General features: G+C 37.6%; 2 protein-coding genes across 2 annotated transcripts; both read left to right on the forward strand.

The window, feature by feature from the left end:
• Positions 1-1154: 1154 nt before the first annotated feature.
• LOC134933991 (olfactory receptor 6X1-like) lies at positions 1155-2096 on the forward strand. Its single transcript, XM_063929518.1, has one exon. It carries the CDS (start codon positions 1155-1157, stop codon positions 2094-2096), a length of 942 nt encoding a protein of 313 aa, XP_063785588.1.
• A 14013-nt stretch (positions 2097-16109) lies between these two features.
• Positions 16110-17051, forward strand: LOC134933992 (olfactory receptor 6X1-like). The gene has a single exon (XM_063929519.1). The coding sequence runs from the start codon at positions 16110-16112 to the stop codon at positions 17049-17051; it is 942 nt and encodes a 313-aa protein (XP_063785589.1).
• Positions 17052-17428: the final 377 nt, after the last annotated feature.

Raw genomic sequence — 17428 nt, forward strand, 5'->3', positions numbered from 1 at the left:
TGTCCATTTTGGAATGGGTCATGTTGGAAGTTATGGATTGTGTATATTAAATTTAAACCAGTAGTGTATGTCATATTTAAACTAATAGTTTAATAATGCCTAGGTACTGTTTATAGCTAGACCTAATTGAAAGATAAATATTTTATAAAGTTTTCTTGTAATGGAACAAAGACAACTTAACCTTAAAATGCACATAGAAAAATACAATTTGTCATCTATTGTGTCACTTGCAAGAATAGCAGCAGCCTCTGTACTAATTACACACTGGAACAGGAATCAGGAGGACTCTCTCTGTGTGTTTTTCTCTAGACCCAAATGCTCTAATTAGAAAACAGGTTACAAAAGACACAGGTGGGGAGGCGGAGAAGCTCCTCTGTTCAGGATGCTCCATCGGTAGCTCATGACACCTGTGTCTCTACCTGCAATGCATACTGCCCTGCTCACATTCTGGCCGCCTGGTAATACTGCTGCACAAGAAGGAGAGCTAGTAATGTCACTGTGCTCCATCCAGTGTCCCCCTGATAGATGGGGTCCCGGGGGGGACATTATGCCCTGCGCCCCCCCCTTAATCTGGCTGTGCTTTGGGATGGGACAAAGTCTAAATGCAGAATGCATATACATTCATACACACCTTATACACATAGCCTGAAGATATTTTTATATGATATTTTTAAGAATTGTGAACACTAACCAAAGTTTGTGAACATTGAAAAAATATTCTAGTTTTTGGCGTTTTAGACATGGGAGACTCAACAACAGATATATATATATATATATATATATATACACACACACACACACACACACACACACACACACACACACATATATAAAATTACTATTATTATTATTTTATTTTTATTTTTTTCCTGCAGGAAAAAAAAAACAGCATACTCAGATAAAATGCAATCATAGAGACTATATGCCACAGTATTTAAAACACTTCTATGTTTTTCTTTCTTTCACATGCTATCAATTATTAATATCCTGCTAAAGCTATAGAATTATGAAAGAATATACATTATACTTTCATTATGATATCTTGCAAAAATATTTTTCCTTGCATTGAAACATTTTATTCCAATAAATAAATAAATAAATATATATATATATATATATATATATATATATATGTGTGATCATTTTATTTGTAGATGTATAAAACAAACAAGAGTTCTGTGGCACAGTTCCTCCTGCTGGGGTTGCATGAAGTAGAAGGCTTCCAGATTCCACTCTCCTTGGTTCTTATGATAACATATGTGGCAACCATAACTGGAAATGGTTTGATCATTGTATTGATATCAAGGAGGCACCAGTTATATTCCCCCATGTACTACTTCCTGGGTCATCTCTCCGCTTGTGATATTCTTATAAGCACAAATGTCACTCCTAACACATTACAGGTTGTCCTAGCAGGTCGGTGTCTCATATGTGCCATGTGCTGTATCACTCAGTTATATTTCTTTGGTGCTTCTGCCATTATAGAAAGTTGTCTGCTTACTGTGATGTCCTATGACCAGTACTTGGCTATTTGTGACCCACTGCACTATGCCTCCATCATGAACAACAGGCTTCCTCAGTACATGATGGCTATGTCTTGGTTGGTGGGTTTTATTATTGCTCTGATAACTCATTGTATTTTAATGGAGATTAACTTCTGTGGTCCAAACATCATCGATCATTTCTTGTGTGATCTTCCTCCTCTCTTGGAACTCTCATGTTCAGATACATCGACTATACAAAATGCAGTCTCTGCAGTGGCCATAATAGGCCTTTTCCAACTAAGTTTTGTCATAGTAACATACATTTGCATCTTCATCTCTATTATCCGGATATCTTCCTCTACTGGTAGGCAGAAGGCATTCTCAACTTGCAGCTCCCACTTGAGTGTGGTCTGTATGTATTATGGGACTTTAATATCCATAAATATAACTCCATCAAGAGGTTACTCACTGAATCTGAAGAAATTTTTATCTCTTCTAAACACTGTATTGACTCCGCTGTTCAATCCCTTGATCTATTCTCTAAGGAACAATGACATCAAGAAAGCCATTGGCAGTATGAGATCATCGAGAATCATTCTTAGAATCCATTGAATCTTAGATCACATTACAGAACAATGTTATGGTGTTTGAATTCAAAGAAGAGTTTTGTTATTATATGTGTGTAATTTTAAGTAAATAAACTTAATTTCAAAGTTGACAATTTCACTGTATTTCATTGTTTTGAAGTATTCTATTGAGTTATAATTTTTACCATTCAAATTATTCATGGATTACAGTATTATTATGTTAAGTGGCTTTACTTTGCACCTTAGATAATGTAGGTTGCATGGATATTTTACTGCATATACTGCATTTTGGATTTGCATTTGATTGTTTTATGAAATTAATCACAGACACATGAACCAAAACCTGAAACAGTTGAAGTAAATCCATCCCAATGATGAGTTTCCAACAATGTCAATAACATTGGCTGCTACCACTTCACCAAAGTTCACACTGGAAACAAATATGCAAATAGTAACATCACATACTGAAAGGAGAACCAACCCATAATAACCACCCTTTACTTAACAAACCTCAAAAAATCTATCAGAAAAAAACTTTTTAACCTCATATCCAGACTTAAAATCAACAAATAAAATTAAAACTCTGTATATAATGTATAATATATGTAAAAAATAAAAAAAACGTGTAGAACAACCTCTACAGACAATGTAAAGCAACAGTTTTTTGTTTAGAAAAAGGACATATTGCAAAAAGACTCGATGAATCAAAAATAAAACCATCATGGAATAAAAAAATAAAATAACAGCTAAGCTAAAAGAAAACCTACAAAAGTACATCAGGAGCTTTAAACCTCATGAAACACACACAATGCATACTGTAAATCTCTTACTTCCAACATTTGTATAAAGTCAATCTCTATAGTCCGTATATGTTCAAGATCCCGGCTGTTGGTATCCCTGCTGTTGGTATCCCGGCAGCAGAAATACCGATGCCAGAATTCCGACACTAATCAAAACACGGAATCCGGAATCCCAACCAGGTTAGCATCTTAATACCGGAATTCCAACAGCAAGGATCCAAAGGGTAAATATAGCTGGGAGGGTTAGGATTTGGCAGCGAGGTGAGGGAGTGTAGGTTTAGGTGCAACCTGGGGGGGGGGTTAGGGTTAGGCTGTGGTGGGAGGTTAGGGTTAAGATACAGAGAGGGAGGGTTAGGGTTAGGCACCATTGGAAGGGGGTTATGTTTAGGCACTAAAGTGGGAAGTTAGGCTACAGCAATGGGGGGCTTATGTTTAGGCACTATGGGGGAGGTTAGGGTTAGGCTACGGTAAGGAAGGGTAGAGTTAGGGGGGATAGGCATGGGATGTAGAATACTTACCTCGCCCCTTTCAGGATCATGATTTTTGTGATGCCGGCATCAGTATTGTGACCACCCTCATCCCATCCGCAGGGATTGCATACCGATCCCCCATAGTCTATAGTCTTTGGAATGGACCTGCTGTGGGAGGGATGTCTGGTAGCTCTGTTGGAATTGCCTCACCTGGATTCATTATCATCCCGATGAGAGAATGCATGCTTTCTTTTCTGCCCTGCATGAGAATCCCATTGCTCACCAGTAGTTCCCAATCATTCTACACATACTTTCTCCTTTTCCATGGGTCATTGCCAGTGCTGCTTCAGCTAGTGCTGACAGGAATGATTTGGGAGCCACTGGAAGTTGTACATTCATTTGATTACAGTCATTATCATAGAATCCAGCTCTTATTTTTCTGTCTCATTCGAATTTTTTTTCTTTGTTTGAAAAATTGTTGTGAAACATTAAACAATTTATCCTAAAAAAAATTCTAAACATGTGATAAGCTTTCAGACCTAGAACCTCAATGTTCACTTACAGTATTTGAGGTAACAGAACATCTAACTAGAGATAGTATAAAAAAAAATAATAATAATAAACCGTAATTCCCCAGTTAATGAGTAAAGCACATTGGGTCTAAGTCAAGGTTGATTGCAAAAGCAAAATCTTCCTCTGATGGGCAAAACCATGTGCACTGCAGGTGGGGCAGATGTAACATATGAAGAGAGAGTTAGAAATGGGTGGGGTGTGTTGAAACTGAAGTCTAAATTGCAGTGTAAAAATAAAGCAGCTAGTATTTACCCTGCACAGGAACAATATAACCCACCAAAATCTAACTACAGTCAACCTTGAATTAGGACCATAATGTAGATAACCAAGATTTATGCTTATATTAGAGATGTGCGGCGGCCACTTTTCGGGTTTTGTGTTTTGGTTTTGGATATGGATCCTCACTCTTGTTTTAGATCTGGATTGGTTTTACCAAAACCACCCTTTCGGGTTTTGGATTTGATTTTGATTTTGGATCTGGATGATTTTTGGAAAAAAAAACATAAAAACAGCTAAAATCACAGAATTTTGAGGTAATTTTGATTCTACGGTATTATTAACCTCAATAACATTAATTTCTGCTCAATTCCAGTCTATTTTGAACACCTCACACCTCACAATATTGTTTTTAGGCCAAAAGGTTGCACCAAGGTAGCTGGATGACTAAGCTAAGGGACACAAGTGGGCGCCCAAACACCTGGCTCATCTAGGAGTGGCACTGCAGTGGCAGACAGGATGGCAGTTTTTTTAAAAAGGCCCCAAAGAGCACATAATGCAAAGAAAAAAAGAGGTGAAAGATGGGATTGTCTTTGGACCTCCCATCTACCATTATGTTGTTTAAACAGGACATGCACAGTTTAATAAACCCATCATTTCAGAGACAGGTGGTCCCACTGTAAAAAGCTTGCCAAGTTCTCCGAATCATAGCTAGCTACAAACATAACACCTCCATATTTGTTGACTTTTCACATTATGAGAAAAGGCCAGAGGAAGAGGACAGTGTCAAGAAGGTGTTTAAAAGTTAGAGAGACACATGCAATCAGGAACAACACACAGGCTTTCACCTCCACTCACATAATGGTGTGGAACAGAAAGAACTTCAACCAAGCAAATATTTCATTATTAATTACCAAATTACTGGACAAACTGAAAAACAAGGGGCCAAAGACTCCTTCTCCATTTTCAGGGATTATGATAATCTTGTATTTAATACTGGGATGCAAATTAACTGGTGTATACCACAGGATCATGATTGGATATTTTCCCCTTCACAGAGTCTTATTTTGTGAAAATCTCATGGGTGTCTTTTTTTCCATTCTTTATTGCATTTTTATTTTCAAATTTTCTGGCAGATGCCTTATTTTTGTTTTTCACAGCTCCCAGGTACACGCATGTGAGCATACCTGTGTGTCTTGTTTATTTTATTCATATTAAGTACTAAGAATGACTGTGCAGTAAATGTTTTTGTTATTGAGCCTCTGTCCTAGTGGATCTTACCACTATTCAGTCTCTGTACTTTATTTAAAAACAGTTTGGCAATTTCCATTTCCACCTTTGCGGCTAGTTTTCACAAATCTGTTTGTGATGTTGAAGCTTGTTTCATATCTGCTTTAGGCTTTCATTTAAACCTATGATAAAGTAAAGCAGCACCCCTGGACTTATACAGCATAGGCAGCACCCCTGGAGAAATACATAGCCCAGCATATAGTCAACAGCACCCCTAGTCCTAAACGGCAGTGAGGCAGCACCCCTGGACTGATAGGGCAGAGGGGCACCACCTTATATAAGGCAGAACTCCTGGAATGATTTGGAAAGAAAAGATGTACAATATGGAATTGTCCTTGGACCCTTCCACCCACCCTTATGTTGTATAAACAGGACATGCACACTTTAACAAACCAATCTTTTCAGCGACAGGGTCTGCCACACGGCTGTGGCTGAAATGATTGGTTTGTTTGGCCCCCCACCAAAAAAGAAGCAATTAATCTCTCCTTGCACAAACTGTCTCTACAATGGCAAGATGTCCACCTCATCCGCAGAGCCCCCACCTTCAGTGTTTACATCCTCATCCTCACAGAGATATAATATTCAAACAAACAAACAAACCACATCATTTAGGTGTCAGTGGAGTGCTTATGCTATTACCCAAAGCGTCTGAACTTGACAATGACATATGATGAATGCGCTGCAGGTGACGTATACGGGAGGATGTTCCTATGTGGTTAACACCTGTTGTCCAGATTTGTGGAGAAAGAATTCCACACTGAAGAGGTGGCTTTTTTGGTATTTTGCCCAGGTATCACAATGGGTTTATTCATCCCATGGTCATCAATTGTCTCCACTCATGCCTTATTCAAACAAACCACATCACCATCAGAATCCTCATTGTCAACTTCCTCTGCAGCGCCAGTGACACCCATATTCTCCTCATCCTGGTGTACCTCTACAATGACATCTTTAATCTCAATATCAGCAACTGGACTGGCGGAGCAGGGGGTGTGCAAATGGTGGTAGGAGCCTCCTCTTCCCATACTGTGTTGTGAAGGTCAGGCCTAGACATTGCAACCACTGACAGTGCCAGCACCACTGTATTCTCACAAAACCTCTGTAATTTTACAGACAGGGCCAGTGTACATTGATTTTCACTGCACCCTAGAATTATTACAGCATACAAAACAGGGACAATGTACATTGATTTTAACTGCACCCCTGAATTTTCTATAGCATTAAGGGGCAGTGTAATGTTATTTGAACAGCAACACCCTTATATTTTACAATATACAGAAGTGTGCTTTTAGTTTTTAACAACTGCACCCCTGAATTTTCTATAGCATACAGGGGCAGTGTAATGTTATTTGAACAGTAACACCCTAATATTTTACAATATACAGCAGTGTGCTTTTAGTTTTTAACAACTGCACCCCTGAATTTTAATAGTATACAGGGCCAGTGTAATGTTATTTAAAAAACAGCAACCCCATATTTGACAGCATACAGCAGTGTCCTTTTAATTTTTAACAACTGCACCTCTAGCTTTTTACAACATACAGGTGGACATTGCCCCTGCACCCTGTAAAGAATCCGACATTAGGATGATGACATTTTGCCTCGTTCTGGTTTCCAGGTCTGACAGGAAGTCCCAAACCGGGCTTGGATCCATGCTCGGGACGTGATTTTCACGGCGGGGGGGGGGGGGGGGTATTTTTCTCAAGGAACTGAAACTGCTCATGCCTAGTTTATATGGTTCTTGTTTTCCAAAGCAAAAATGGATTAATGCAGATTAGCAATTATTCATTCCTAACGTAATTGTAAAACCTAAAACGTTGTTGCTATAATTCATAATAAGCATTATTGACAGGTATATCTGCAAATAGGAAACAAAAATAACAAAAACCAGAACATGTCTTTTAAATGGTTCATATTAACACATTTTTAATTTCCAGTATCAGTTATTAAGTAAATGTAAACATGTAGATATGGTGTATAAAGGGATCAATTAACCAAAATAAAAGGAAAAAAGTAAAGTCAGGTGACGTGCCGAGATCTAAGACGGTGAAATGAGTAATGTGTGAGGATAAAATATGAGAGTGATAAAGGGTTATCAAAAAGGTGATGAATTAGTGAAATTAAAAATGCACTACAAGCAAATACCAATTATTGAATGATCAAAAAATATAATGTTTCTTATTACAAAATCTTAATATAGGGAAGGCACAATGTAACATGATATCACAGATTAATGGACTGGATTTATAATGAGAAATGAAAAGCCAGTGCACTTATTTGTGTGAACATCTGCTGTCTCCCATGTGCTAGGCAGTGAATGGGAGATGATGGTGATCGAACACTGACACACAGTGAAAAAGAAAAGACTGCATCTGCTATTAAGATCTGTGTGGCTAATTACCTCCTGATGCTCTAGCAGTGCAGGATAGTAGAGACAGAGGACACCTAATAAGAATACACAAATTAATAAGGTAAAGTAACGTTAAGTACTGATTGGGGTTCATGGTGCATGGAGGTGTCCCATCTGTGCACAAAGGTGCACCCCCCACGTAGAAGACTAACATGCATTTTGCCAGGGTTTTTTCAAAGCTCAACTAACGGCTGACCTCTCAGGTATCCCTTATGCATCATGCCCAGAGACAGCAAGGGTCCCTAGTGGTAGCAAGTGGAGGACTGAGTCAATATCTTCCATGCGATTTACCTCTACTGCTGGTAATGGCATGTCTAGATAGGGCAAGTCAATTAAAAGTACTTGGTTATTCTTATTTCTCTTTCTTTTACATTTAATAGTTACAGGCACCGAGGTAGTTTGGTCAGGAGGTCTGGGTGGGCATAGGGTCTGGCACGGATTCCTCACAGACACCTGTGGCAGACTGGTTTCCTCCACCTGCACTGAGGGATTTCCATATAGGGGGTGTGCTAGAGTAGATACCATACTTATATTGTTATCATAAAAAAATCATAGGCTCATTCATTACATAGAAGAGGATACAAGGATGGATGTTGCTGCTTTAGGTGTTTCCTCACAAAGAAATGTCATCCAAGTACTTCTGGATGGGTGAATAGTGTACCAGGTCTGGTAGGTACTTAGGCATACCATTATATAACTGGTTTATTAGCTCTATCTATATCTAGTCTCTGCCACATTATAGCAATTATTGATTGATAATTAAGATATAACACATTTTCACTGCACTATAGTTTGTTCTAGATTATGACATTTGTGACAGGGATTGAGTTTTTGGGCCCTCATTATTTAAAAGTAAACCCAATAAATATAATGTTTTACTATTTGCCTATGAAAGCCTATATCTCTGATGAATGGAGTGCCCCCTACCAGAGTTACTTACTATGTCACCTTTGCATACAGTACACATTTGATTCAGAAGAGAACCACTGAGTCTGAATTTTCATATACCACAGAGATTTTCTCATAGGTATATGCGGGTCTATCTACTAATCCTTAGATGGAGATAAAGTGGATGGAGATAAAGTACCAGCCAATCAGCTCATAACTGCCATGTCACAGGCTGGGTTTAAAAAATGAGCAGGGAGCTGATTGGCTGGTACTTTATCTCCATCCACTTTATCTGCATACAAGGTTTACTAAAGAGACTCCATTGTGAATTATTATGAGTTTCTCTCTAATATCAGTTATTTCAGAGAGTTCTCCTATAATTTCGTTTTACTTTGTCCTGTGCGGTTCTCCCCACACCCAAAGTCTTAGCTGTAGAATATCACATAACCAATACTGTTGTATAAACAATGCGGTTGTTGAATCTAGGGTGACACAGATAAAAAGGACAAATAATTATGCAAACCTATAGTCCACAAAAGGAAGATCTATAATAAAATTCGTCCTTGTCTATACATTCTCTGTGGGGTGGTTGGGAACATGAATATAAACCAAGAAGATGACAATGTATAATAATGTCTCAATAAAAATAATTTTCACCCTTGTGTAGAGAAAAGAAGATATGGGTGGATACACATTTGAAAGTCCCTTATATCATCCAGGGGATAATGGATGAGTAAAACTCCCTCTTTTACTAGAAGTACTTCACCTCTTGGTAATAGAATATAATAACCACAACCAGACCACAAAAAGAAAAGATAAAGCTTGTGAAGACCATACCCAACTCACACAGACAATGGTTGGGATCCACACATAACTGTTTCTTTATGTATATTCAGATATTTTTCTCGCAAGCACATACATAAAAATTAGTGATCCCAGATATTAAAAATATAAAAACTCAATGAGAGAAAGAAACAAAAGTTTATAAACAAAGTCCAGCACAAAATTAATGAGAATGGATATAAAAGCAATGTTTCCTTGTACAGGTATAAAAGGGCTGATTCAGAGATGGATGCAAATGCCAGCTCTGTGTCCATCTCCTCACATGATGGGGGCCGCCCAGCACAGGCTGAGGGCTGCTGATGCGGCCAACTCAGAATCAACATCGAAGTCTCGACTAGATCCTGCCCAACGGGTGATATATACCTTCAAATGTATGTGGAAACTTTGTAATGGTCCTGCAGTCTCCACAGTAATCCATTTCAATTAAATGATATCTGTTTTAAGGTGAGCTGTAGCCACCCTAGATGGCTTTGGTAACAACTGCAAGGGAGGTTGTACACGGGTCCTACCATTGTTCATCCTTGTTGGATGGATGCTGTCTTTTATTACACTAGACTGTTTCCTTGTAAACCAATTTGGATTAATTAAAATGTTTCATATAATATATTGTATGTACATTTACACATAATGCATGGTAAACACTGAGGGACAAAAGAACCGCTGAAAAGAAACTGCTACATGGGTTCCTGGTCATGTTACAGAAAAAATGACACCAAATCCTTGTCAACCTTTTCATATGTCGACCTTCCATGTGTCAACCATTTCATGTGTCGACCATTTGTCCAGGTCGACCATGTCAATGTCGACCAATAGTGGTCAACCTAAGGACTGTCAACCTTAACATTGTTGACCATTCATACCGGAACCGTAATTTAACATGGTCCAGTCTGACATGGCTTCAAATCAAAATCTATCCCACATCTAAAACATGCCCAATATTTATCCACTTCATGTTACACAAGCTCAAGAAAATTGACAATTCTGCATAACACGCCGACCTAAATTCTAAGAAATTAGTGAAATCTCTTAGAGGAGAATTCAAAATTATGATTGCGCACAAGAGATCATTACATGAAACATTTCAAATGATATAGGTAATTGCTCTTTGTCTTTACTTTGATCTTTGTGCAAATTTTTTTACACCCCCCAACCCCCTTTACCCACTTTCTTTCATTTTTATGCCTTTTTCCTCTTTTCTATTTCACTACTCACATTTTTTTGGACATTTTTGCGAGTCACCATTGCACTTTCTTTTCTATTTTTCCATCCCCATCCTATGGGACTGGAATACCTACAAAACCTCAGAAGACCACTTCTCAAGCATCACCGAGTCCCCTGCAATCTACATCTCATGTTAGCCATTTGGGGGTGTGATTGACATTGCTCTCCTAGCAGCTTCCTTTGCCAGGTTGAAGGTGATCCCGCTCAGTACAGAATCCAACATCTACAGTATTTAGCAAATTTGAAAAGTTTTTGTTTAACTTTTTGATTTTTTTTTTTAGATATATTGGGCCCGATTATAAATATGCAAAATGTAGCACATCTGCGAGCAGAATCTCTGACATGTGGGAGGATGCCCAATATAAGGCTAGTCCACCACAAATGTGAGGGCTTCCCCCCCAGCAGAGGTGCGAAAGCATCACACATCAACGATGCTCTCGCTCCTTGCAAGTAGCTCCCTGCCTACGCAGCCTAGCTACACTCTATGTTTAGGGTCACAGTGGCTGCATGTAATGTCACGCAGTCACCACAGCCCGCCCCAGCAATGGTCTGGAATCATCTGACTTTGTCCGGACTGCCCCCCCCCCTGAAGACATTGAAACAGCGCTGCACACCCCCTTCCACCCTATGACTGCCTGTCAATTAGGCAGAGGCGATTGCAGCAGTGAGATGCTTTCGCATCTCACTTTGTGCGCACACTCAGCGCACCCGCTGTGCTAGTGCACTACACAAAGGGCTTTGGGGTGTGTGGGTGTTCCATAAAGAAATTGCCCCCACAGGAAAAAATATGTCGAAAATTTCTACTGTTGTTTTAAAGGCCCAGTGATACCAAAAGGTTTTATCATTCTTGGCTGTAACATCTATAAATTCATTTATCAACAGACAAAACAGCATATCAACAGACAAAACAGTCCCCACGTGCACATCGGCCCACCGGGTATCTTCCCTGTTGGCCATATGGCCCCTCCACTCCTGAGTATGGGGATGGTGGTCAGTGTCAGAGAAGTAAGGTAAGCAGGAGACATCAGTGATATATCCTGCATTACCATAGTAACACCTGGATTTTACAAAAGGAAGTGACAATTAGTATTTTCACTGACAATTAGTGATGGTGACTAGGTCAATATATACCATGATTGTGACTACTGTATATTCACTTTACTACCACAGTTCCACTAATTCCCACCATACTGCATGTTTATTTATTAATGGCTACTGAGATGCTTCCTTATTTAGTTGGTTGATTCCTGCATTCATTACACACATAAATTATTGTCTCTGTAATTTGTTTTGACATTTGAGTGCTAAAACCATCTCTCATTTCAACATTTACTTGTATAATTAGTCCCAATGGGCAAAGAATCCAAGCTATTTCAAGCATTGGTAAGCCCCACTGAGTCTGCTCCTGTTCTCCAGCTTATATATAATGACACTCAGAACCTCAGAATATCCAACAGTTGTTTAAACACAAACATTTTAATGGATATATTCAACTTTGCAAAATTATACCATTTGTGTTTAACTTTTAACCATTTATTTCATCTATTTGCAAAAATAACTTTAAATGCATGTACTGTAAGTGTTGGACTGATTTATATCTGTACAGATAGTCTGTCCTCTTTCAGTCAAGCAGAATATATATCCCATCCACGCTGTCACAGTAAGTATTCCTTTAAAATCTGAAAATAATTGATGAACAGACTATTTAGTATTATTCATTTTAACCTTATTTTAAATAATATGTGTTTTATTCAGAATCTCCCGCTGTATTGATCTATATTTTATGGTCTCTGTAGCTTAATCTTTGCCAATTTACTATCTAAAATATTCATTGATATTAAAAGCAGCTTAGTGATATTAATGTTGTATAGACTTATTTATTATCTCACTACAATATTTCCCTGTTTAGGCATTTTTATATGTATAGCAATTGTACAGTAAATTAGCATAATCATAAATACTGTATAATAAAATGTAATACATAGGTAATGCAAAAATAGAAATAAAAGGAGGCAGCTTTGTTTTTTTTTTATATATATATATATATAATATGCAAGATGCACAAATGCACAAATTGGTCATTGTACAATAATTTTGAAGTCAGGTATAAATGTAAAGTGATTAGCAAAACATCATATAAAGTCTATTATTTGTTTTTTACAAGGTTTTTGTGTTACCCCAAAAGTATTTTTACACACACACTCCCTTTTATATGGGTGGCTGCTTATGCTTTAGTTTGACTTTTGTTCTTTAATGTTGATTTGATAATCTAGGATTAAGGCTGAGAAGACCTAGAGTAGCAAATTTATATTTAAAAAGAAAAACTCCAAACCAAATATTGGGGGTAATTCCAAGTTGATCGCAGCAGGAATTTTGTTAGCAATTGGGCAAAACCATGTGCACTGCAGGGGAGGCATATTTAACATGTGCAGAGAGAGTTAGATTTGGGTGGGGTGTGTTCAATCTGCAATCTAATTTGTAGTGTAAAAATAAAGCAGCCAGGATTTACCCTGCACAGAAATAAATAACCCACCCAAATCTAACTCTTTCTGCACAAGTTATATCTGCCTCCCCTGCAGTGCAAATGGTTTTGCCCAACTGCTAAAAAGATTCCTGCTGCGATCAACTTGGAATTACCCCCATTGTGTGGTTTCTTTAGTAAATCAAAATATAGTATCCATTCCAGATGGCAAATTAAAATGTGCTCATCTCTTGCCTTCTAGGATGGAACTCTAGATCCTTAACTCCATTGTTTGCAAAGTAGCCAAAGAAAATGGATACATACTATAGTGTAATATATTTTACATATATTTTATTCACATGTAAGATGTAATTTATTATATTATAATGTTTGCTAATGAGATATTGCTCATACTGTATATATCCATTGACTTGGCTGCTCCTCTTGATATAGTAGATCTCTACCAGCAAATTATATACAATCCCAAATATGTATTCCAAAGGAGAGGTAAGAGGTCGCTCTCATACAAATATGGGTCAATCTTTCTGAATTCTCGAAAATGTCCATACTGTATATTTAATGAATGAATATCAATGTAATAATTGATGGTCTTGAAAGTTATAAGTCATTATATGATAACCAATAAGTCAATTTCCAAAAAGTGTGAAGGTGTAAGTCTAAATGAAAAGTTCCTTCAATGTTAACAAATTTCATATTGAACCAAGATAAGTGTCTGTATCTGTTGAGTCTCCATTGATATACAACTTTATTTATAATCCTGTAAATAGACTATAAAATGCATAGAAAGATAGAGTTCAACGTCACTTGGCGGGGTAGTGTGAGCTCCTGACAGTGACTACCCTCCGTGACCACCATCATTAATACTTGCTGTAGGTCCTACGTCATCTAGAATAATTGATGTCTGGTTTGTAGAATCAGTCCAGGATCCACCCGTGAAAAAGTCTTCATATTATAAAATGTGTTGAATGAAAGGGCATGTGGGGGAAGGTCACACCCCAGTTAGCGGAGACAGGTAGTGCTATACATCTCTTGAACAGTGAGGCTGAAATACATCTTTATAGACATTTTATGATGTAATTACAGTATTTAAACAGAGTGTATAGATTCTTATTTTGGTTCAATGCAATATTTGTCAACATTCCCTGAAATTGACTTTTTGGTTGCTGTATGATAACTTTGAAGACTATCAGTATTACATTGATATATTGATATTCATTAAGTTAATCTGTGTACAGTATCAATAATGAAGACAGATTCATATTTTTAAGTGAGCGCCTTCTTGTCTCTCTTTTTATATAAACTATATATAGATAGATGGATAGGTAGATAGACAGACAGATAGATAGATAGATAGATAGATAGATAGATAGATAGATAGATAGATAGAGGCCATGTGAGTGTGAGGCTGAGACCCATATGTATATACTGTATATATATATATATATATATTCATAGAGAATGAACGGCACTCACTGTCCATAAATGCAACCACCCGGGTGCCCTCCTTCATAAGTATATAAATGGTACGGTTCTAGGGTTAGGATTACTTCTCCTGTCCTTGTAGCAAAAGAACCAGGTGGCACTCCGGGATTTTGAAAAAGTAGACAAACATGTATTGGTCACAGCAAGTGAATTAAACAAGCATAGTGGTTACACCGACGTTTCAACGCCCTGGCAGCGTTTTCCTCAAGGTGCTATGCTGCAAGTGAAAAAATACACCAAAACAAAAGTTTTGTTTTGGTGTGTTTTTTCACTTGCAGCATAGCACCTTGAGGAAAACGCTTCCAGGTTGTTGAAATGTCGGTGTAACCACTATGCTTGTTTAATTCACTTGCTGTGACCAATACATGTTTGTCTACTTTTTCAAAATCCCGGAGTGCCACCTGGTTCTTTTGCTACAAGGACAGGAGAAGTAATCCTAACCATAGACCCGTGCCATATATATATATATATATATATATATATATATATAGTCACTATATGAAGTTGAACTCGCATACTGCAATATCACAACCACTGGGGTGCTTGATCCAGAGACTAATCCAGTCCAGACTAAATCCCAAAATACATAAGTAGCTTGCAAGGAACGCACTCACCAGACTTCTCAAAAGTGAAAAGATACAGTGTTATTTTATTCCAACCTCACATATTTACAGGGTCACGGTCAACGTTCCGGTTCCACCAGAACCTTTCTCAAGACCAATGCTTCAGGCAGATGGCAGCCTGAAGCATTGGTCTTGAGAAAGGTTCCAATGGGAACCGAAACGTTGACTGTGACCCTGTAAATATGGGAGGTTGAAATAAAAGAATATCTTTTCACTTTGGAGAAGTCTGGTGAGTGCGTTCCTTGCAATATATATATATATATATATATACACACATATACATACACACATATATATATATAGTTGAGGTTTTTTTAACTATATATATATATATATATATATATATATATATATAACTAAAAAAAGGAACCAGACAGTATTTAGCAAGTAGCACACCATTATATGCAGCATACACAGTAAATAAAATCAAACCAAAGAGTCCACTTTACTGTATGTACAGTGGTATTTTAAACAGATATATACCTGTATGTCTTTAACACACTATCAGTTATAAATATTCCAGAAAAGCTTTGTCCAACTTAAAATTCTTTAAGGATATCAATTTTACTATCATTATAATATCAATATATATATTTTTAAATAATTTAAGTTTCTTCTCTTTGCATTGTGCATTGTTTAATTTGATGCCTTTTATATGCAATTATTTTACAGATATTTAATGTGGATGTTACAAATTAAATAAACCTTAATACATTGTTTTTCAATTTATTTATTTGTAGATGTCTAAAGCCAACAAGAGTTCTGTGGCGCAGTTCCTTCTGCTGGGGTTCCATGAAGTGGAAGACTTCCAGATTCCATTTTTCTTGCTTCTCATGGTGGCATATGTTACAACCATGGCTGGAAATGGTTTGATCATTGTATTGGTATCAATGAGGAACCAGTTATATTCCCCCATGTACTACTTCCTGGGTCACCTTTCTGCTTGTGATATTCTAATAAGCACAAATGTCACTCCTAAAACATTACAGGTTGTCCTAGCAGGTCGGTGTCTCATATGTGCCATGTGCTGTGCCACTCAGTTATTTTTTTTTGGTGCTTTTGCATTTACAGAATGTATTCTCCTTACTGTGATGTCCTATGACCGATATTTGGCTATTTGCGACCCACTGCACTATGCCTCCATCATGAACAACAGGCTTCCTCATTATTTGACGGCTTTGTCTTGGATGATTGGTTTTATTATTGCTCTGATTAATAATTTTATTTTAATGGAGATTAACTTTTGTGGTCCAAATATCATCGATCATTACTTTTGTGATGTACCTCCTCTCTTGGAACTCTCATGTTCAGACACATCACTTATGGAAAATGCAATCTCTTCAATTACCATAATTGGTCTTCTCCAGCTATGTTTTGTCATAGTAACATACATCTGCATCTTCATATCTATTATCCGGATATCTTCCTCTACTGGTAGGCAGAAGGCATTTTCAACTTGCAGCTCCCACTTGACTGTGGTCTGTATGTATTATGGGACTTTAATATCCATAAATATAACTCCATCAAGAGGTTACTCCCTGAATTTGAAGAAATATTTATCTCTGTTAAACACTGTATTGACTCCACTGTTGAACCCATTGATCTACTCTCTAAGGAACAATGACATCAAGAAAGCCATTGGCAGGATAAGGTCCACAAGAGTTGCTCTAAGAATTCATTGAAAGTACATACAGTCCTGTAATCTCTAAACTGTATGGAATTAGAAATTAAAGAATTTATTGTTGCTATGTGTATAATTTAATCAACTACAAAAAAATATAAATCAACAATAAATACTTTATTATCTTTACTTTAAAATATAACCAAGGGTGTATCTGCAGTAGGTGTGACTGCTATTGGGCCTGGCTGCCTCCAGGTCATTTCACCCCTCCCCCTTTACCAATTTGCGCTGCCAAGTGGGACATTTCCCCAGTGAACTACATAGAGTGGTGGGTGCTCACCTTCAGAGTCTGGTTTACCGGATGGCTCTGTCTCTCCTCACTGATGCTGGGAGGAGATGCGTCTATGGTCCGGGGATCTCATAGCAGGTTAAGTACAT

The sequence above is a fragment of the Pseudophryne corroboree genome, chromosome 6, assembly GCF_028390025.1.
Source record: "Pseudophryne corroboree isolate aPseCor3 chromosome 6, aPseCor3.hap2, whole genome shotgun sequence".
NCBI lineage: Eukaryota > Metazoa > Chordata > Amphibia > Anura > Myobatrachidae > Pseudophryne > Pseudophryne corroboree.